The sequence below is a fragment of the Crocuta crocuta genome, unplaced genomic scaffold (assembly GCF_008692635.1).
Source record: "Crocuta crocuta isolate KB4526 unplaced genomic scaffold, BGI_CrCroc_1.0 scaffold26, whole genome shotgun sequence".
In the NCBI taxonomy this organism is placed as follows: Eukaryota; Metazoa; Chordata; class Mammalia; order Carnivora; family Hyaenidae; genus Crocuta; species Crocuta crocuta.
In genome coordinates, this window is record NW_027532249.1 from 1,247,795 (window position 1) to 1,270,241 (window position 22,447).

Below are 22,447 nucleotides of genomic sequence, written 5' to 3' on the forward strand. Positions count from 1 at the left end.
AATGAAATAGGAAATCAGGTGTAGCAGTGGGCCTGTGCCAACACTACTGGTTTTACTATGTTTCCCACTATCCTGAAGCAGTGGACTTGATAGAATAGCAGAATGGACTTTAAGGAGACTTAAAGAGATGTTTATGTGTGCTAGATTCACAAGGGGTAGACTTGTGATGGTTAGTTTTAGGTGTCACCTTTTATTATTAATTTTTTTATTTAAGTGTGGTTGGTACACAATGTTACATTAGTTTCAGGTGTACAGCTTAGTGGTTGGCCAAATTTATACATTATGCTGTGCTCACCACAACACTATTACAACGTCATTGACTATATTCCTTATGCTGTACCTTTTATGTGACTTATTCATTCCGTAACTGGAAACCCTTAACTCCTATTCCCCTTCACCTATTTTGCCCACCCCCAACTCCCTCCCCTCTGGCAGCATGAGTTTGTTCTTTGAATTTACAGGTCTGATTTTGGTATATTAATACATACATATATACACCACATTTTCCTTATCCATTTGTCAGTGGTTGCTTCTATATCTTGACTATTGTAAATAACTCTGCAATAAACATAGGGATACATATATCTTTTCAAATAAGTGTTTTTGGGTCTTTTAAAAATAAATATGCAGTGGTGGAATGACTAAATTGGGTAGTATTTCTGTTTTTAATTTTTTGATGAACCCTCATACTGTTTTCACAGTGGGTATACTAACTTACATTCAACAACAGTGTGTATGAGGGTTCCTTTTTTTCCATATCCTTGTCAACACTTGTTATTGTCATTTTTAGTCATTCTGACAGGTATGAGGTGATATCTCATTGTGAGTTTGATTTTAATTTCCCTGATGATTAGTGAGACCGATTTCATGTTTCTATTGGCCCTCTCTCTGTCTTCTTTGGGAAAAGATCTCTTTAGGTCCTCTGCTCATTTTTGGATTGGATTGGATTGTTGTGGTGGTGGTGGTGGTGGGTTGTTGTTGTTTTGTTTTTGGTGTTGCATTATGTAAGTTCTTTACATATTTTGGATATTAACCCCTTACTGGATATATCATTTGCAAATATTTTCTCCTATTTAGAAGGTTGTCTCTTTGTTTCATTGATTGTTTCCTTCAGTCTGCAAAATCTTTTTATTTTGATGCGGTCCTGATTACTTTTGCTTCTGTTTCCCTTCAACTTTGAAAACAGGGGTTAGAGTTCCAAGTCAGACCATACAAATGGATGAAAATACTGTATTTTCAGTGGAAATAGTAAAATATATGTGTATATATATATATAGTTTAAAAACTAGAAATTGAGAAATTTTAAGCTTTATATACATTTTGAAACTCGTGTTGAGAAAATATTATTTCAGTTGATAAGGTAGATTTCAAATTTGGAGATTTTTTTGAGTGAAAGCCTCAATGCTTTTTAAGGGCTGTGTAGAGTATATAATGACAATGACTCTGTTGTGTTTAACTTATCTTTAAAAATTCTGACTTTTCCTTTTCATTGATACTACGTAAACAACTTTAAAAAACCAGCATTGACTACGGCTGGCTATAAGTAGGATAAAGAAAAGGATAGATCTATCTATTTATGGGGAGTAGCTGGATAAACATGGGAAAAAGGTGAGCTGGGGACAAGGGGGACAGGGCAGATAACATTTACTTAGTACTTATTATTAATAAGTCACATACTATACTAGTACTTCCATTCATGTGAATGTCATTTAGTCTTAAAAATCTCATGAGATGTAGGTAATCATTGATACTCATTGTACAGATAAGAAAAATCATGACTAAAATAAATAATTTGCCTTCAGTGAAATGGTTAGTGGTAAAAGTCAGCGTTCAATTTTAAATCTGTAGTTTCATTGCCTGTGTTCTTCCCCCTCAAATAGCTAAGGTGAAATGAGCTACTAGCACTGTAAAATAAAAGAGAAAGATTGTTTTTCCTGTTTTATTTCACTTTTTATAATTTATTTTTTATAATTTATATCCAAGTTAGCACATGGTGCAACAATGATTTCAGGAGTAGATTTCCTTAAGCCCCTTATCCATTTAGCCCATCCCCCCTCCCACAACCCCTCCAGCAACCCTCTGTTTGTTCTCCATATTTAAGAGTCACTTATGTTTTCCCCCCTCCCTGTTTTTATATTGTTTTTGCTTCCCTTCCCTTATGCTCATCTGTTTTGTATCTTAAAGTCCCCATATGAGTGAAGTCATATGATATTTGTCTTTCTCTGACTAATTTCGCTTAGCAGAATACCCTCTAGTTCCATCCACATAGTTGTAAATGTCAAGATTTCATTCTTTTTGATTGTATATATATATACCACATTGTGGAAATATATTTCCATTGTATATATATACCACATCTTCTTTATCCACTCATCCATCAATGGACATTTAGGCTTTTTCTATACTTTGGATTGTTGATAGTGCTGCTGTCAACACCCCAATGTTGACAGCAGCACTATCTGTTCGAAACAGCACACCTGTATCCCTTGGATGAATACCTAGTAGTGCAATTGCTGGGTCATAGGGTAGTTCTATTTTTAATTTTTTGAGGAACCGCCATACTTTTTTCCAGAGTAACTGCACCAGTTTGCATTCCCACCAGCAGTGCAAAAGAGATCTGTTTCTCTGCATCGTCATTAGCATCTGTTGTTGCCTGACTTGATGATTTTAGCCATTCTGATGGATGTGAGGTGGTATCTCATTGTGGTTTTGATTTGTATTTCCCTGATGATGAGTGATATTGAGCATTGTTTCATGTGTCTGCTGGCCATCTGGATGTCTTCTTTTGAAAAGTGTCTGTTCCTGTCTTTAGCCCATTTCTTCACTGGATTATTTGTTTTGGAGGTGTTGAGTTTGATAAGTTCTCTATAGGTTTTGGATACTAACCCTTTATCTGATACGTGATTTGCAGGTATCTTCTCCCATTCCATCAGTTGCCTTTTAGTTTTACTGATTGTTTCCTTTGCTGTGCAGAAGCTTTTTATCTTGATGAGGTCCCAGCAGTTCATTTTTGCTTTGGTTTCCCTTGCCTCTGGAGACATGTTGAGTAAGAAGTTACTGTGGCTGAAGTCAAAGAGGTTTTTGCCTGCTTTCTCCTCGAGCATTTTGATGGCTGTCTTACGTTTAGGTCTTTCATCCATTTTTGAGTTTATATTGTGTATGGTGTAAGAAAGTGGTCCAGGTTCATTTTTCTGCATGTCACTGTCCAGTTTTCCCAACACCATTTGCTGAAGAGACTGCCTTTATTCCTTTGGATATTCTTTCCTGCTTTGTCAAAGATTAGTTGGCCATACGTTTGTGTGTCCATTTCTGGGTCCTCTCTTCTGTTCCGTTGATTTGAGTGTCTGTTTTTGTGCCAGTACCAAACTGTCTTGATTACAGCTTCGTAATACAGCTTGAAGTCTGGGATTGTGATGCCTCCAGCTTTGGTTTCTTCTTCAAGAATGCTTTGGCTATTTGGGGTCTTTTCTGGTTCCATACATATTTTAGAATTGTTTGTTCTAGCTCTGTAAAGGATACTGGTGTTATTTTGATAGGGATTGCATTGACTATGTTCATTGCTTTGGGTAGTATTGGCCTTTTAACAATATTTGTTCTTCCTATCCAGGAACATGGAAATTTTTCCATTTCTTTGTGTCTTCTTCACTTTCTTTCATAAACTTGCTAGAGTTTTCAGTGTATAGATTTTTCACCTCTTTAGTTAGATGTATTCCTGAGTATTTTATAGTTTTTTGGTGCAATTGTAAATGGTATCACTTCCTTGATTTCCCTTTCTCTTTGCTTCATTATTGGTGTGCAGGAACACAACTGATGTCTGTCCAATTGGTTTTATATCCTGCGACTTTGGTGATTCATGGATTAGTTCTAGCAGTTTTTTGTTGGAATCTTTTGGGTTTTCCATACAGAGTATCATGTCATGTGCGAAAAGTGAAAGTTTGACTTCCTCCTGGCCGATTTGGATGCTTTTTATTTCTTTGTGTTGTCTCATTACGGAGGCTGAGACTTCCAATATCATGTTGAACAACAGTGGTGAGAGTGGACATTCCTGTCTTGTTCCTGACCTTAGATGGAAAGCTTTCAGTTTTTCCCCAATGCCGATGGTAGTAGTGGTGGCTTTCATATATGGGTTTTATGGTGTTGAGGTATGATCATTCTGTCCCTACTTTCATGAGTGTTTTTATCAACAAAGGATGCTGTGTTTTGTCAGATGCTTTCTCTGCATCTATCAAGAGGATAATGTGGTTCTTGTCCTTCCTTTTATTGATGTGATGTATCACATTGATTATTTTGTGGATGTTGAACCAGCTCTGTATCCCAGGTATAAATCCCACTTGGTTGTGGCAAATAATTTTTTTAATGTATTTTTGGATCCAATTGGCTAATGTCTTGTTGAGGATTTTTGTGTCCATGTTCATCAGGGAGATTGGTCTGTAGTTCTCTTTTTTAGTGGGGTCTTCGGTTTTGGAATCAAGGTAATGCTGGCTTCATAGAAAGAGTTTGGAAGTTTTTCTTCCATTTCTATTTTTTGGAATAGCTTCAAGAGAATAAGTGTTAACTGTTCTTTAAATGTTCCGTAGAATTCCCCTGGAAAGCCATTTGGCCCAGGACTCGTGTTTTTTTGGGAGATTATTGGTTACTAATTTGATTTCTTTACTGGCTATGGGTCTGTTCAAATTTTCTCTTTCCTCCTGTTTCAGTTTTGGTAGTTTATATGTTTCTAGGAATTGTCCATTTCTTCCAGATTACCCATTTTATTGGCATATAATTGCTTGTAATATTCTCTTATTATTTGTATTTCTGCTGTGTGGGTTATGATCTCTACTCTTTCTTTCTTGATTTTATTTATTTAGGTTCTTTCCTTTTTCTTTTTGATCAGACTAGCTAGGGGTTTATCAATTTTGTTAATTCTTTCAAAGAACCAGCTTCTGGTTTCATTGATCTGTTCTACTGGGTTTTTTGGTTTCAGTAGTATTGATTTCTGCTCTAATCTTTATTATTTCTTGTCTTGTGCTGGTTTTGGGTTTTATTTGCTGTCCTTTTTCCAGCTCTTTAAGGTGTAAGGTTAGGTTGTGTATCTGTGACCTTTCCTCCTTTAAGAAGGCCTGTATTGCTGTATACTTTCCTCCTATGACTGCCTTTGCTGCGTCCCAGAGGATTTGAGCAGAGGAGGATTGTTTATTTATTCTTTCTGAGCAGAAAAAAAGGCTGTATTGAGGAATAAACAGCTTTGAGAATTCCCTATATTGACAAAAGTCTGGAGCATTTATCAGGGTGACATTAGACAGTGTTACATACCCAGTGTTCCTAAATCATATTCATGTTTTGGGAGGTAATACTGGTGGAGGTGAGGGGGTGGGGAGGATTATCTATGCACTACATTGAAATCAGAGTTTGAAAAAGTCTCTTTCACCTGTTTGTATCATATGAGAGCTTTGTGTTTTCAATAATTAAATGTAACTCACTGGGCATCATTTATATGGTTATGAATACATATTTATTTTTTGTTTAAGCTTAAGTTAACTGCTACTAATAATTGAGTATGGAGTCTCTCAGATACCTGGGATATCTGTGAAATAAACATTGGTAAACACCAGTATAAGAGTTCTGAAAGAATATGTGCTTTGTTAGCTCTGTCTTTTCTCTAGAAATATCTTTTGGAAATATGGGAAATCAACCTGGTTAGTATCTTATATGAATGGACAATATAGATTTTAGTTTATAGTATAAATCTAAGAAAACAAAAAAGAGTTCATGTATTGTGTATACTGGATTGAAGAAATCACACAAAAATTTCCATCTGGGATTTTTTTTTTTTTTTGCATAAGTAAGGCTTACCTATCTCCTCAAATCTAATTTGTTACCTCTTTCTGCAGTGGAATAGATTATACCTAGCTTAAGTGTCATACTAAATATTTTATGCCTTACAATTAGTTCTATAAAGCTGTTTACTCATCTTCATTAATCACCTTCTTTAATGTCCCTAGGTTATCGAATCTTTGGGAATTGTTATTTATAAAGCACTGGACTATGGTTTGAAGGAGAATGAAGAAAGGGAGTTAAGCCCCCCCCTAGAGCAGCTCATTGATCACATGGCCAACACGGTCGAAGCTGATGGCAGCAACGATGAAGGCTATGAGGCTGCCGATGAAGGCCTGGAAGATGAAGAAGATGAAAAGAGAAAAGTCTCAGCTATCCGGTCATATAGAGATGTCATGAAGGTAAAGAGGCAATTTACATAGTATTTGTTTTTTAAGAGTTATTTCACTTTAGACTCTTAACTATAGAGCACAAATTGATGATTACCAGAGGGGAGGTGGAGAGGGGGATGGGTGAAACAGGTGATGGGGAATAAGGAGCGCACTTGCTGTGATGACAACAGATGTTGTATGTAAGTGTTGAATAACTGTATTATGCACCTGAAACTAACATTAACAATGTATGTTAACTAACTGGAATTTAAATGAAAACTTTTTTTAAAAAAGCTTTTTGGGAAAAAAATAAATTATAAACTAAAAAAAGCAAATGAGATTTCAGCATTTTATAATAATAGTTTGTAGATCTTTAGCTATGAGTGAAATGAATAAGGAGCTAAAATACTCCTGATTTTGTGATTTATTCATAGGTTCAACATGGCCTTTTGTGATTAAATCATAACTCTCAAAAACCCACTTTTAGATATTAGATGCACCTAATATTACATATTATACACCAACTTAACTGTGCATTATATCTTGGGTTGACTTCTGCATTTTCTTTTATGGAATAAATAACAACTGTGATCTACTAATTTACATGAAGATTCTGAATCTGAAGTATCACAGCTGATTGTTTAACTTTGTTTTCTTGACCTACTCAGTGCTATTTATATGAAATGAAACAAGTTCTATAGCTTGAATTTTTTGTGTGTACTTGAAGGACATACTTTCTATAATGCTAAATGCACAGAGGTTAAAAAACTAAGATTTGTCAGCTTAATCTTAAAAGAGAATTCTGTTTAGCGTTATTTGTATGTGGTGTTTACTAAGATTTTATATGCAATATTGGTTATAGTATCACTTATTTTTTATACCTTTTTTGAAAGCATCCCAGAGAAGAGAATAGAGAGGAACCGTGAAGACAGCACTTTTCAGGTTACTGAAGGGTACCCTGCTTCGTCTTCCCTCTTAGATGATGAATCTCCCAAAACTCTGGAATAGGGCTCTACATTTATGATGCAGATGAAATTCAGATATATTCTTTAGCTCTTTTATTTTATTTCTTTTTTTTAAGTTTATTATTTTTAGAGACAGGGGCAGGGAAGGGGTAGAGAGAGAAGAAGAAAGAGAGAGAGAGAGAGAGAGAGAAAATCCTAGGCAGGCTCCATGTTGTCAGCACAGAGCCAGACATGGGGCTCAAATTTACAAACCTGAGCCGATCATGACCTGAATCAAAATCCAGAGTCAGATGTTTTACTTAATCAACTGAGCCACCCAGGTGCCACTAACTCTTTTAATACTTGCAGTACTTCTCATTTTAGATCAACAGTGTCTGCAGTAAAATCCTCATATGTGTACAAATTAAAATTTCACATTTCGTTTTATATTTTCATAGGTGTTAAAGTATATTTTATTTTTTAAGTTTTATTTATTTATATCTGAGCCAGTATGAAGAGTTGACTGCTCAGGGCACCTGCGTGGCTCAGTTGGTTAAGCATCCGACTTCAGCTCAAGTCGTGATCTCACGGTTTGTGGGTTCAAGCCCCACGTCAGGCTCTTTACTGACAGCTAGCTCAGAGCCTGGAGCCTGCTTCAGATTATGTGTCTCCCTCTGTCTCTCTGACCCTCCCCTGCTCATGCTGTCTCTATCTCTCTTTAAAAAATAAATAAAACATTAAAAAAAAAAAGTTGGATGCTCAACCAACTGAGCCACTCAGGCACCTGTTCAAGTATATTTTAAAATATACATACACTTAAAAGCCCCATAAAACTTTCTGCAGCTCACAAATAACCTACTTGTTCCATTGCAGACCAGTGATAATAATTAAAAGTGAAGAGTAAAAGATTTTTTATTAAGGCATAAACCTATTTATGCCTCTAAAATTGAGTCAGCAGTTTTTTGGTGAGGGTATGTAGGGGGCGGTGAACAGGGAATGGTGAATGAGGTAAGAGAGCACTCACCTAATCAATTACAGCAATTAAGTTAATCCTGGTGCCACTAGAATGATAGATGGTCATAGCCAGGTTGCTCTCATACTGCAGATTTGGAAGATGAGGGCTAGGGATTTATTGGACTCTTCTAATTCTTATTCAAAGACATTGAATATTTTAACTTATGAAACAAAAATTCTTAGACATTCAACAATTTGAACTGAACTTGTTTTATTATTTTTTAATTTGAGCTATTGCATCTGGCCTCCTACTTATCTTACTGCTATCATAATATGGAAAATAAATAATAAATAGTTGAAAGGGTGCTTATGTATCATAAAAACCCATTATTCATGGCCACATTAGTGTGATACATTAGAGTTTGTGGTTGGATTAGTAGGTTGAAATCTTTTAGTAAACTGACTTCTTGTTTACTTTGTTGGAAGAGAAGAAGTAACTGAAGGAATATAACTACTTTCTCCTTGTTGGAAGTGGAATCATGAAACTAAGTTTGAATAATATAAATAATAGTATATTTAGTAACTTGGAGACAGCTTGTTTTTAATTTCTAGTGAACAAGACCTCATTAATATGTAACATTTCCCCTGAATCGTTAATTGTTCTTATTCTACTAATATTTTAATTTGTTATGTTTTCATATATGTGTTGTTCTCTGAGCCTTATGATAACACTGTGAGGTAGATTGGGAAGGCATTATTATACCCATTTTACACATGGAAGAACTAAGGCTCAGAGAGGTATATGACTTCTTCAGCTTCATAGAACTGAGTAAGTAAGAAGAGGGGTACATGGTGGTTACATTCAGAGCTTATACTCTGGTAGGCCTGATTTTACCATTTTCATACCAACTGTTGTTGTCCTGAATTATTTAATCTTGAGATCCTTTTTCAAAAAAATTTTTGGGTTGTTTTTGCTTTTGTTTTTGTTTTTTGAGAGAGAGACAGAGAGAGTGAGCAGGAGAGGGCCAGAGAGAGAGCAAAGGAAAGAATCTCAAGCAGGCTCCGCACTGTCAGCATGGAGCTGATGTGGGGCTGAACCCATGAACCATGAGATCATGACCTGATCGGAAACCAAGAGCCGGACACTTAACTGACTAAACCACTCAGGCGTCCCATATATATATTTTTAATGTTTATTAATTTATTTTGAGAAAGAGAACGTGTGTGCATGAGTGGGGAGAAGGGCAGAGAGAGAGAAGAGAAAGATTCCCAAGCAGTTTCCACGCTGTCACCGCAGAACCTGACATGGGGCTCAGTCTTCCAAACTGTGAACTCATGATCTGAGTTGAAATCAAGAGTTGGACCGTTAACCATATGAGCCACGCAGGCACATACTATGATCCTTATTCTTTTGTAAAGTGAGAATAATATCTGCTGGATTGATGTTTTTGTAGATTAAATTAGATAACATACTCAACATAAAGTATGTAGTATAGTTTTTGTCATGGATAACAATTTACTATATGCCAGGCATTTTCCTAGGTGCTAGGGACATAGCAATACACAACTTACAAATGGTCCCTACCTTTATGGCTTTTAATTGTAATGGAGAAAAACAGAATATAAACAAGTAAAACAGAAACACACACATATAATTTTTTCTGACTCATTTCAGGGCTTTTTGTCGCTGCATATAGATGAGAATAAATTGCAGTCACAAATTTATGTCAGAGATAGAACATGTTCTTCCTTAAATTAAGAATATAACACTTATGGGAGAATTGGACAGCAACATGCAGAAGAATGAAACTACATCATTTTCTCACACCATGCACAANTTGAAGTATTTCCTGAGAAACATATATGTATATATATGTGTATATATATAGTTATGGTTATATATATGTATAATATATAACCAAGCGCTTAATACTTTCAAGAATCATTAAGAAAAGATCATTCTAAAAAATTATATTCTTATCTGTAAGGGCCACCTGGGTGGCTCCATCAGTTAAGTGTCCAACTCTTGATCTTAGGGCTGTGGGTTCAAGCCCTGCATTGGACTCCACACTGGGTGTGAAGCCTACTTTAAAAAAATTATTTTTGTATCTGTAAATACATTCTGGAAAATATTCACTCAATTAACATTAATCAAAAGAAGAGATTGTAGACATGAAGGAAAAATTGGAGATTTATGGAGCATGAAGTGTGTAGGAAAGAAGATTGAAGAGACGGGGTTAGGGATGATGGAAGAGTAAGACTTGAGAAAGTGGATAGAAAGGATAAGTAAAAATAAAATGTGTGGAATCTAGGAATAGTATCTGAGAAATGACTGAACTTAATATGAGAATAGTGCATAATAGAGTTCTTCATTTGAAATGAATGTAAAATTCTCAGTTTATTCATATACCCATTTACCTTTTGAAGTGTGAAGTAAGCAGTTAGTGTGCCGCCTTTGTGCTGAGTGCTCTACCAGCACCTAGGTTGCTGAGATTAAATAGGGTTAAGTGAACCCCTGTGAAATAAGTGTTATAGACCAGGTGTGTATGACCATAGTAACCCATATACTACCTTTGTGCAAATCAGCAATAGGCATTCCTTCTTCAAGATACTTGGCTTCCATCTGTAAGAAAATTGTCATAATAAATAGAAATTTGCAATGTCGGTGATATGGAAGATGTCCTTCTAGATATAGTACCCTCATGAACATTCTGAACATACAGAAGCGGTGGTTCAACACGTGTACCTGAAATGCCTAGGGAGTACAGAAAGAGGCACTGAACTCAGCCTGGGGGGTTCTGGTTCTCTTATACGATCCAGTCTCCCTAATAATCAGGGAATGCATATAAAGCAATGCCATTTAACGATTTTGCAAGCAAGAATTTACTTTTGTTGATATTTGAAATTATGGTAAAGTTTTTCATGTAATTGATAGCTACAGGGTAAATTTTCATAGCCTTTATATAAAATAATTTGACAGTATATTAAAAAGTCTAAAACTGTTCACTATGTATGATAGCAAAAGACTAGGAATCTTCCAGATGTTCATTAACAGGGGAATGGCTGAATTAACTATGGTATAGCCAGTTAGTAAAGTACTATATAGCTATTTGAAAGGATTGAGGAAATCTCTCTCCAGGACATATTGCTTATGTGAAAAAACAAGATGGAGCGCCTATGTGGCTCAGTCGGTTAAGTGTCCAACTTCGACTCAGGTCATGATCTCACAGCTACTGGGTTCAAGCCCCGCGTCCAGCTCTGTGCTGACAGCTCAGACCCTGGAGCCTGCTTCAGATTCAGTGTCTCCATTTCTCTTTGCCCCTCCTCCACTCATGCTGTGTCTCTCTCTCTTCCCTTCAAAAATAAACAAACATGAAAAAAATTTAAGAATATGTATAAAGGTATTTGTTTATATTGTTTTAAAAAAGAGGAAAGATTGGGGAGCCTGGGTGGCTCAGTCAGTTGAGCATCTGACTTTGGCTCAGATCATGGTCTCATGGTTCGTGGGTTCGAGCCCTGCATCGTGCTCTGTGCTGACAGCCAGCTCAGAGCCTGGAGCCTGTTTCAGATTCTGTATCTCCCTCTCTCTCTGACCCTCCCCTGCTCATGCTGTCTGTCTCCCTCTCTCAGAAATAAATAAAACATTAAAAAAATAAAAATAAATAAAAAAGGAAAGATGAATCAAACTTAAGGAAAAGAAGTTAGCTATAGATAAAGGAACAAAGCAGAAACAAGGACAGGCATTAAGGCGAAGCGTCCCTGAGTATGCTTAATTCTGTAGATTTGATTTAGAAATTATATAAATGTTGTACGTACGTATAAAACAAAATTAAATATGAAAACGTAATTCCCCGTGAATTCAAGGCAAATTGAACATAACTTAACACACTGGAGACATAACCACATAGGAAGACCTACAAAGCAATAACCACATAGTAGCAGTGAGCCCAGCTACCACCAGCTTATGATCTCTAAATATCACTCCCCACTAAAAGAATCCCAGGATTCCTTTGAGAAATGGCTAATTCCATATCTGGGAAGGAAGTGTATAAAATAGCCTGGAGCATCTTGTCCTACCAGAAAGCAAACAGACTATCCAAGATTACTGAAGTGTATTAAAAGAGGACTCAGAAGCCAACTCAAAGAAGTTCCCATTGGTCAAAGGTGGAAAAATCTGATCATCAATAAGAACAATAGCTGTGATGAATTAAAAAACACATCAAATATTCTGTATTCCATCAACGTATAAATGTTAAAAAAAAAAAAACCCTTATTGGTCACCTTTAGAGGCTGTTAGGGATTCAACTTATTTCAAAAATTGGCAAATAAATTCATCCTGCCTTTTCCCTGTGAAAAGGTTATTTTAGGGTAACCAATTAGTTTTGTACAAGTTTCTTTTTATAAAAGCATTCCAGCTAATATGTGGAAACAGAATAATAGGGATTGCAAAATGGTGATATTCTAATTTCAAAGAAATAATAGCAGTCAGTAATCATCATGGCATCACAAGAGACCAGCGGACTTAGTTCACAGCACCACTTGGGAAGTACTCTTGCCAAACAACAAACAAAAACCCACCAATCTTCAATCTGATCAAGCCTCTAGATTAACTTCCAATTTGTAGGAGATCCACAGGATATAGAAACATTTTAAAAACATCACAAAGATGCAGTCATCAAAATCCAGATTATGGGAAACTCTATAGGACAAATCATGTAATTTCTTTGATAAATAAATGCAAGATAAATGGAGAGGGAGAGAGGAAAAACTTAGATTAAAGGAAACGTGAAACATAACAACCAGTTGCAATATGTGGACCTTATATGGGTTCTAATTAAAATGAACAAATTGTAAAAATGTGTGTGCATATTTGAAATAATCAGGAAAATTTTACCTTATGCTATACTTGATATCAGAAATTACTCATTTTAAATTTGATAATAGTAGGGGCGCCTGGGTGCCTTAGTCGGTTAAGCGTCTGACTTTCGCTTAGGTCATGATCTCGTGGTTCGTGGGTTCGAGCCCTGCGTCAGGCTGTGTGCTGACTGCCAGCTCAGAGCCTGGAGCCTATTTCAGTCTGTGACTCCCTCCCTCTCTGACCCTCCCCTGCTCACGCTGTCTCTCTCTCTCTCTCTCCTAGAAATAAATAAAACATTTAAAAAAATAAATAAATTTGATAATAGTATTATGGTTATTTTTTTAAAAGAACTCTTATCTTTAGAAATAGATGCTGAAATATTTATATCTGAAACTCAGATATATGAGATTTGCTATAAAAATAATTCTAGAGGGTGGAACTGAGCAGGTAAGGAAGTAGATAAGATTAGCCATGAATTGATCATTGTTAAAGTTGGATGATGAGTACATGCTGATTCATATACTATTCAACTAGTTTTGTTTTGACATTTTTTCACATAAAAAATTAAAATATGTAAAAATATCTAGAATAATCCTTTATGATAGCAGTACTACTGTTAGAATTTTTTCAGAAGTAAGTTTTTTAAATTAGATATGATTGACATATAATATTATGTTAGTTTTAGATGTAGAACTTAATGATTTGATATATGTATATATTGTGAAATGATTATCATAATAAGTCTAGTTAACATCCATCACCACACATAGTTACACATTTTTTTCCTATGATGAGAACTTTTAAAATTTACTCTCAGCAAATTGCAAATATACAATGCAGTATTATTAACTGTGGTTACCATGCTGTACCTTACATCCTCAGGACTTATTTTATGTAAGTTTGTGCCTTTTGAATTCCTTCAGACACTTTGCCTACCCCCCCATCCTACCTGCCTACCTCCCAACCCTACCTGTGCCAACTACCCATCTCTTCCTGTCCAAAGAGATTATTCTTTTTAAGGTTTCATTTAAATTCTGTTTAGTTAACATATAGTGTAATATTAGTTTCAAGTGTACAATATAGTGATTCAACACTTCCATACATCACCCAGTACTCATTACAACAGGTGCATTCCTTAAGCTCCATCACCTATTTTCACCCATCCCCCACCCACCTCCCCTGTGGTAGCCATGTTTGTTCTCTATAGTTAAAGGTCTCTTCAAAGATAATTTTTAAAAGGAGAAAATGTTACATGGATACATACTTTTTTTGGGTTTTTTTGTTTTGTTTTTGGAGAGAGAGGGTACGAGCAGGGGAGAGGTCAGAGGGAGAAAAAGGGGATTTTTTTTAATGGGTTTTTTGTTTCTTTTAGTTTTTATTTAATCATTTATTTTTTTGAGAGAGAGAGAGCATGCATGGGCAGAGAGAGATAGAGACAGATAATCTCAAGTAGGCTCCACACTGTCAACGCAGAGCCGGACATGGGGCTCAAACTCACAAACCGTGAGATCATCACCTGAGCCAGCCAGGCATCCCGAGAGGGGAGGGGATTGGGGAGAGAGGAGGAAGGAGAAGGAGAGAATTTTAAGCAGGCTCCCTGCTCAGTGCAGAGCCTGATATGGGCTCAACTCCATGATCCTAGAATCATTACCTGAGTTGAAATCAAGAGTCAGACACTCAACCAACTAAACCATCCAGGCACCCCTTGAAGATGTATTTTACAGCATTATTTATTTATACTACTCTACAGTGAAATAAATGGCTCACAAAGAAATGATGTATCAACTAGCTGGACTATTAAATAATCTCTAAAATTATAATTCTGTGAGTTGTTTAGCAATATGGAAAATTTCTGTATTACTAAACGGAAAATAGACCGAAGAGTTCTGCATATACTGGTATATGGGTAAATAATGAAAGAAACTGTGGTACTTTGGAATAGTGTATTAGGGGGCGCCTAGGTGGCTCAGTCGGTTAAGCAGCTGACTTTGGCTCAGGTCATGATCTTGCAGTTTGTGGGTTCGAGCCCCAAGTCAGGCTCTGTGCTGACAGCTTAGAGCCTGGAACCTGCTTCAGATTCTGTGTCTCCCTCTCTCTCTGCCTCTCCCCTGTTCACGCTCTTCTCTCTGTCTCTCAAAAATAAATAAATGTTTAAAAAATTTTGAAATTGTGTATTAGTAGTGGTGTGATTCAGGGTGAACTATTTAGCCTCAGAAATTCAGTTCCTCATGTTTACCATTTACATAATAAAAGATTATAAAATTTTAGTATATTAAGTAAATTATTGGCCATGAATAGTCTTATAAGTTATGCTTTGTGTTAATTTATAATTTAAAACAAAATGCAGCATGTTTCTGCAAATATAGGAATAAAGTTTAGACACAATAAGCCCTGCTTATGAAAAGCTAGCAGGTTTTTGGTTTGCCATGTAATGTCAGAATTTGCAAACTATTCTGAAAACTCCTTGGGAAAATTTAAGAAAAGAATGGTATTGTAGAATGTCATCTAAAATAGAAACAAGCTTTATGTATTTAATTTTATTATGCCAAGCTAGATTAACCCGGTACAGAATTTGTCTTTATTTTAAAATGCACATGTATTACAAATAGCTGATACCTGATAAACCTATTCTTTTGATTTATGTATGAATGTGGCCTTGGTTTAATGGAGTATATGTAAGAAAAGGCAAAATGTTTGTTTGAGTTTGTCATTACTGAATTAAGATCTCTGTGAACACAGTTTAGTTGGGTGAATAAGATTCATCAGTCAAATTAGACTCCTAAGAAAGAAATTACAGGTCTCTGTATTTCAGAATATTGTGTTCTCTAAGTTTTGAAATTTGCTGGGAACATACTAATTTGTTTTTACTCATTTAGGCAAACATTTAGTAATATATCCTAACTATATGATGCTAAATTTAGTGATATTCTTTGTACTTTTTTCTTTGTTTAGTTATTAATTTCTTATGATAGATACATGATTATACTCATTAGCCAAAACATTTTAGTTATATTAAGATAATATCCTACTTAGGTTTTGCAAATAAATTTCTGAACTTTGTGAACTGAACATTTAAAAAATGTTTGAATTTCAACAATCAAGAATAAATTATGGGGGAATATTGGAGTTTGATGTGATCAACAGAGGACTATGATGTGATAAATTCTAAAGATCTCAGAGGATACAATTTTGATTATGCCATTTTCTTTTCTGGGATGATAGAATTTACACACATAGCAATTATGTATTTCTAAACAAAGAGTGAGTTGGATTGCTAAATGCTTTGGAATTTGGAGTTTAAGCAAAAACTCTTCTCAATTGTGCCAAAGTTTCAAGAAAAACTTGATGGTCTGTTTAGTATTTTGACACTAGGGTAAAAAAAAATCAGATAATATATAGAATTTCTGGCATAGAATTTCTGAGTTACTGGCATACATCTTTGATGTGATATCAAATAAACTTTTTTCTCCTAGTTGGTGCATAGCTTAAAAAATATAGATGTTAACTTATTTGACAAAAAAAAATGAAAATGTTTCAAAATGTTGGTATTGGGGGAGTGGGGAGGGCGCCTGGGTGGCTTAGTTGGTTAAGCATCTGACTTTGGCTCAGGTCATGATCTTACGGATTGATCAGATCGTCGGATTGATCAGATCGTGGATTTGAGCCCTGCCTCAGCCTCTGTGCTGACAACTCAGAGCCTGGAGCCTGCTTCCCTCTCTGTCTCTGCTGCTCACACTCTGTCTGTCTGTCTCTCTCTCTCAAAAATAAATAACCATTAAAATTAAAAAAAAAAAAGACAGTATTTGTAGATTGTCTTTTTTTTTCTCAAATCACATCTATCTAGTCAAGGTTTGCAGATATTTTCAAGTTTTGTTGAAAATATATAACAAAGTCCTATATGTTTAACGGAAACTTCAGAAAATTTATTTGGATTCTAGCAATAGTATTAATGATTCTATGTAGGGAATCCAGATAATGGAGTTGTCAGATTGACATTTAATTTTATTTTAAATCACTTATTTTAAATCACTCTTGGAACTCAGGGTTGAAACTTTGAGTAGAAAACTAGAAAATATATAAAAAGGGGAAGCTGGAAATTTTGAACCAAAAAAAAAAAACAAACTGAAATAAAACTTGAGTGAATGGGTTTAATGGACTAGACAGAGCTGAAGAGATCAGGAATGAAATGGAATATTGTCAATAGAAAATACTCAGAATGAAGCATAGAGACACAAAGAGAAAAAAGAATATAGAATAGAGGGTCAGTTACAAAGGCAGTACATCTAATTAAAGTCCTAGAAGGAGAACAAGGAATAGGGAGGATGGAAGAAATACTTGAATACCAAAAATTAATATATACTTGTAGATATANCATGGAAATCAGTATGCCACAGATTCACAGAAATCCCACAATTAAAAGCATGAAAAAAATGAAAATAACATAGTTTCATTATAGTTAAACTGCTAAAATTTACAAACAGAAAATCTAAAATCTTAGAGGAAAATGAGACTGCACCTTCTCTATAAAAAGAGTGGAAGCTGGAAGACGATTGGAATGATTCTTCAAAGCTCTAGAACCTGAATATACCTTTCAAGAATAAAGGTAAAATAGATCTCTTTCTGACAAACAAATATTAGGAGTGGCCTAGAGTAGGAGTTGGGGAGTCATCAGCCTTCAGGTGGCATTTAAAGCTGATCTTAAAAATTTATTCATAGAAGAAAGGCAGGTAGGTTAAGTAAGACATAACATATTCCGGTCCTCTCCTTTTAGAAATAAACTGAAACCCAGCACTGTTAAATAAATTGTCCAAGGTCGTAAAACATCATGTTGGTAGATATGGGACAGAAACTACTTTTTCTCATTATGTTCCTCTATTCCCATGTTGTCTTTTTTTTGTAACTGTAAAAGATGTTTTGTTGCATGCCTGCTGTGTACCATGTTGTATGCTAAAACTCTTTAAAAACATGATTTTCCTGGGTGGCTCAGTCATTTAAGCATCTGACGCTTGGTTTTGGCTCAGGTCGTGATCTCATGGTTTCATGAGTTCAAGCCCTGTGTCAGGCTCTGCACCAACAGCGGGAAGGCTGCTTGGGATTCTCTCTCTCCCTCTCTCTCTGCCCCTCCCCACTCACACTGTCTCTGCCTTTCTCAAAATAAGTAAACTTTAAAAATATGATTTTCTTTAATACAAAAGTAAAATACATTTATTTTAGAATGTGTAAGAATTTGGCTTTTGGAGGTTAACTACATGGGCTTGATTTCACTTTTCCTGCCTGTCTGTGTGATTTGGTTAAATTACATAGTTGTTCTAAATCTCAGCTTCCATATCTGTATGTAAATTGGGCTCTTGTAAGGATTAAATAAAATGATGCATTTAGGAACAAAGAACCAAATAAAAATCAAGCAGTTCATTGGCAGTGAAATAACCACTTGGATTATTCCTTCTCCATGGGATTATTCTTCCTCTGTGTCAATGGCAACTTGTGGAATTTTGTTCTTTGTTAAGTTTTTAAAATCTCTCTATATTTTTAAGTTTATTTATTGATTTTGAGAGAGGGGGAAAGAGTGAGTTGAAGAGGGGCAGAGAGAGAGGGGGAGAGTGAGAATCCCAAGCAGGTTCTGTGCTGTTAGTGCAGAGTTCTGCACGGGGTTTGATCTCATGAACCATGAGATCATGACCTGAGCCAAAATCAAGAGTTAGACACTTAATCCACTGAGCCACCCAGGTGGCCTTAAGACATATTTTAAATTGTGGTAAAATACATACAACATACACTTTATCTTTTAAATCATTTTATTTTATTTTTTATAGATTTTTAAGTTTATTTATTTTGAGAGAGAGAGAGCAGGGGAGGGGCAGAGAGAAAGGGAGAGAGAGAATCCCAAGCAGGCTCCGTGCTGTCAGTGCAAAGCCTGACGTGGGGCTCAAACTCAGAAACAATGCGATCATGACCCGAGCTGAAATCAAGAGCCTGATGCTAACCAACTGAGCTACCCAGGTGCCCCTAAATTATTTTAGTGTACAGTTTAGTGGCATTAAGTTTCTTCACAATATTGTCCTGCCATCACCATTATCTACTTCCAGAGCTTTTTTATCACCTCAGGCGGAAAACCCTACTCATCCCTTCTTATCCCTCATCTTTCAGTCCCTGGCAACCTCTAATCAGCTTTCTGACTTTGTGGATTTGTGTATTCTGGGAATACACAATAATAATAATAAATGGAATATATGGAATAAATGGAATAATAAATAATAAACGGAATTATACAGTATGTGACCTTTTGTTGTCTGGCTTCTTTCAGTTAGCATAATGTTTTTAAGGTTCATCCATGTTGTAGTGTATGTCAGTACTTTATTACTTTTTATGAATGAGTAAGATTCCACTATATGTATATACTACCTTTGTTTTTCCACATATCAGTTCAGAACACTTCAATTGTTTCCACCTTTGGCTACTATGAAGAGTTGCTGGTATGAACATTGGTATGCAAGTTTTTGTTTGAACACTTACTTTCTATTCTTTTTGATTTTTAGTTGACCTTTGAACAGTCCAGAGGTTAGGGACATCAGTGCCCAGCACAATCGAGAATTCGGATATGATTTTTGATTCCCCAAAAACTTAACTGATAAGCAAACCAACTGTTGACCAGAAGCCGTACAGATAACATTAATAGTCAGTTAACAAATATTTTGTATGTTTAATGTATTATATACTGAATTCTTACAATAAAGTAAGGTGCAGAGAAAATGTTATTAAGGAAATTATAAGATAAATTGTTTTATATTAAATGTATTTATATTTTAAAATCTGCATGTAAGTGCACTTGAGCAGTTCAGACCCATGTTGTTTAAGATCAACTGTATATCGAGGGGTGGGATTGCTGATCACATGGTAACTTTTTGATGAACCACCAAACTATTTTTCACTGTGGCTGTATCATTTTACATTTTTACCAGCAATACACAAAAATTTCAATTTCTCCACATTCTCATCAACATTTATTTCCCATTTTTGGTTTGTTTTTTATAGCTATCCTACTGGGTCTAAGTAGTAACTCATTGTTATTTTGATTTACATTTCCCTAATAACTAATGATGTTGAGTATCTTTTTCTGTGCTTTTTAGTCAGTTGATATTTTCTTTGGAAAAATGTTCAAGTCAGTTTTTTATTTCATTGTGTTTAAGAGTTCTTTATATATTCTTCATAGCAGATCCTTAGCAGATATGTAATTTGCAAATATTGTATTCTGTGGATCTCTTGAAAGTGTTCTTTGATGTACAAAATTTTTTAACTCTAATGAAGTCTAATTTATCCATATTGTTGTTGGTTATGCCTTTGGTGTCATATCTAAAAAATCATTCCCAAATTCATGAACATGAAGGTTTATCCCTATGTTTTCTTCCAAGAGTTTTGTATTTTGGGCTGTTAAATTTAGGTGTTTGATCTACTTTGAGTTAGTTTTTATAAATAGTATGAGATAGCAGTACAGCTTTTTTTTTTTTTTTTTTTGCATGTGGATATCCAGTTTTCTCAGCATCATTTGTTGAAGAGACTATTCTTTCTTTTTTTTTTTTAATTTTTTTTTTTAATGTTTTATTTGTTTCCAGGAGAGAGAGAGAGACAGCGTGAGCAGGGGAGGGTCAGAGAGAGAGGGAGTCACAGACTGAAACAGGCTCCAGGCTCTGAGCTGGCAGTCAGCACAGAGCCCGACGCGGGGCTCGAACCCACGAACTGCGAGATCATGACCTAAGCGAAAGTCGGACGCTCAACCGACTAAGCCACCCAGGCGCCCCGAGACTATTCTTTCTTAATTTAATGGTCTGGGCACCTTTGTCAAAAATTAATCAACCAAACATATATGGGTTTATTTATGGACTTTGTATCCACTAATCTATAGGTCCTTCGCTATGTACCAGACTGGTTAGATGACAATAATTTTGTAGTTTTGAAATAAGAAGTATGTCTTTCAACTTTGTTCTTTTGAAGATTGTTTTGGCTACTTGGGGCCTCTTACAATTCCGTATGAATTTTAGGATCAGTTTTTCTGTTTCTTCACAAAAAGCATGAGAATTTACTTAGGGATTGCATTCAGTCCCTAGATCACTTTGTGTAAGTATTGCTGTCTTAACAATATTGTCTTCGAACCCATGAATATGGGATGTCTTTCCATGTATTTGGGTCTTTTCAGCAATATTCTTATAGTTTTCAGTATGTAAGTTTTGCACATCCTTGGTTAAATTTATCCTTAGCATTTGTTAATATTTTTATAAATGGAATTGCTTTCTAACTTCATTTTCTTTTTTTTAACGTTTAGATGAGTACTTTGTCCATTTAATTTTATTTTATTTTTAATATAATTTGTTGTCAAGTTAGGTAATATACATTGTATACAGTGTGCTCTTGGTTTCGGGGGTAGATTCCCGTGTTTATCTCTTACATACAACACCAGTGCTCATCCCAAGGAGCCCTCCTCTATGTCCATCACCCATTTTCCCCTCTCCCCCACGACCCCTCCCCCAGCAATGCTTAACTACCCTACAACTCAGCAACAGCACTGCTAGGAATTTATCCAAATCAGGAGTGCTGATTCATAGGGGCACTTTTACCCCAATGTTTATAGCAGCACTTTCAATAATAGCCAGATCATGGAAAGAGCCCAAATGTCCGTCAGCTGATAAATAGATAAATAAGATGTGCTTTATATATACAATGGAATCTTTCTCTTAGCAATGAGAAAGAATGAAATCCTGCCATTTGCAACAACGTGGATGAAACTGGAGGATATTATGCTAAGTGAAATAAGTCAGTCAGAGAAAGACAGATAACATGTTTTCACATATGTGGAACTTGATAAATGTAACAAAAGACCATGGGGAAAGGGAAGGGGAAAAATAGTATCAAACAGAGAGGGAGGCAAACCCTTTATTTTCTGATTGTTCACTGATATATATATAAACATTTTTGTGTGTGTGTGTGTTGATCATGTATCCCGCAACTTTGCTATAATTGCTTATTAGCTCTAATAGTTTTTTGTGGATTCCTTTGGAATATATATATATATATATATATGATTATGTCATATGCATTAAAAATTTTTTTAGACCTATTTATTACCTTTATATCAGTGTTTTTTCAAGTTGCCAGTCACAGCCTATTAGGAGAACATGAAATCAATTTAGTGTGTAAGTTTTGTTTTGTGAAATTTTTGTGTATAAAACATAGATGTATGCATGTATTTGATGTATAAATGTATAAAATGTATAACATTTGTATAAAATGTGTTTCTTACTGGGAGTTAGAGTAAAAAATATTATTCCATGTTTGACACCATGTAATTAGGATGTAAAATTATGGGATTAGTTAGATGAAGATGAAACTCTTAGTTGCTTTTCATTACCTTGGGTATAAAATTCTATATTGGAAGCTGTCTTTTGTGTACAGAAGTAATTGCAAAAAAAATCTCTGTGTTCATTGGTAGCTCTTTAAATAATAAGCTTGTG

At 35.3% G+C, this 22,447-nt stretch overlaps 1 protein-coding gene across 3 annotated transcripts in view; it reads left to right on the plus strand.

Annotated features, from left to right (window-relative positions):
- SPIRE1 (spire type actin nucleation factor 1) overlaps positions 1-22,447 on the plus strand; it is a 183,901-nt gene that overhangs the window by 56,095 nt on the left and 105,359 nt on the right. For 2 of the 3 annotated variants that reach the window (XM_077778079.1, XM_077778080.1), the window contains exon 2: positions 5,985-6,218. In XM_077778079.1, the coding sequence (XP_077634205.1) occupies positions 6,090-6,218 (129 nt within the window). In that variant the 5' untranslated portion in view covers positions 5,985-6,089. Of the gene's footprint in view, positions 1-5,984; positions 6,219-22,447 lie in introns of those variants that run through there. The other variant, XM_077778077.1, reaches the window with a different exon arrangement.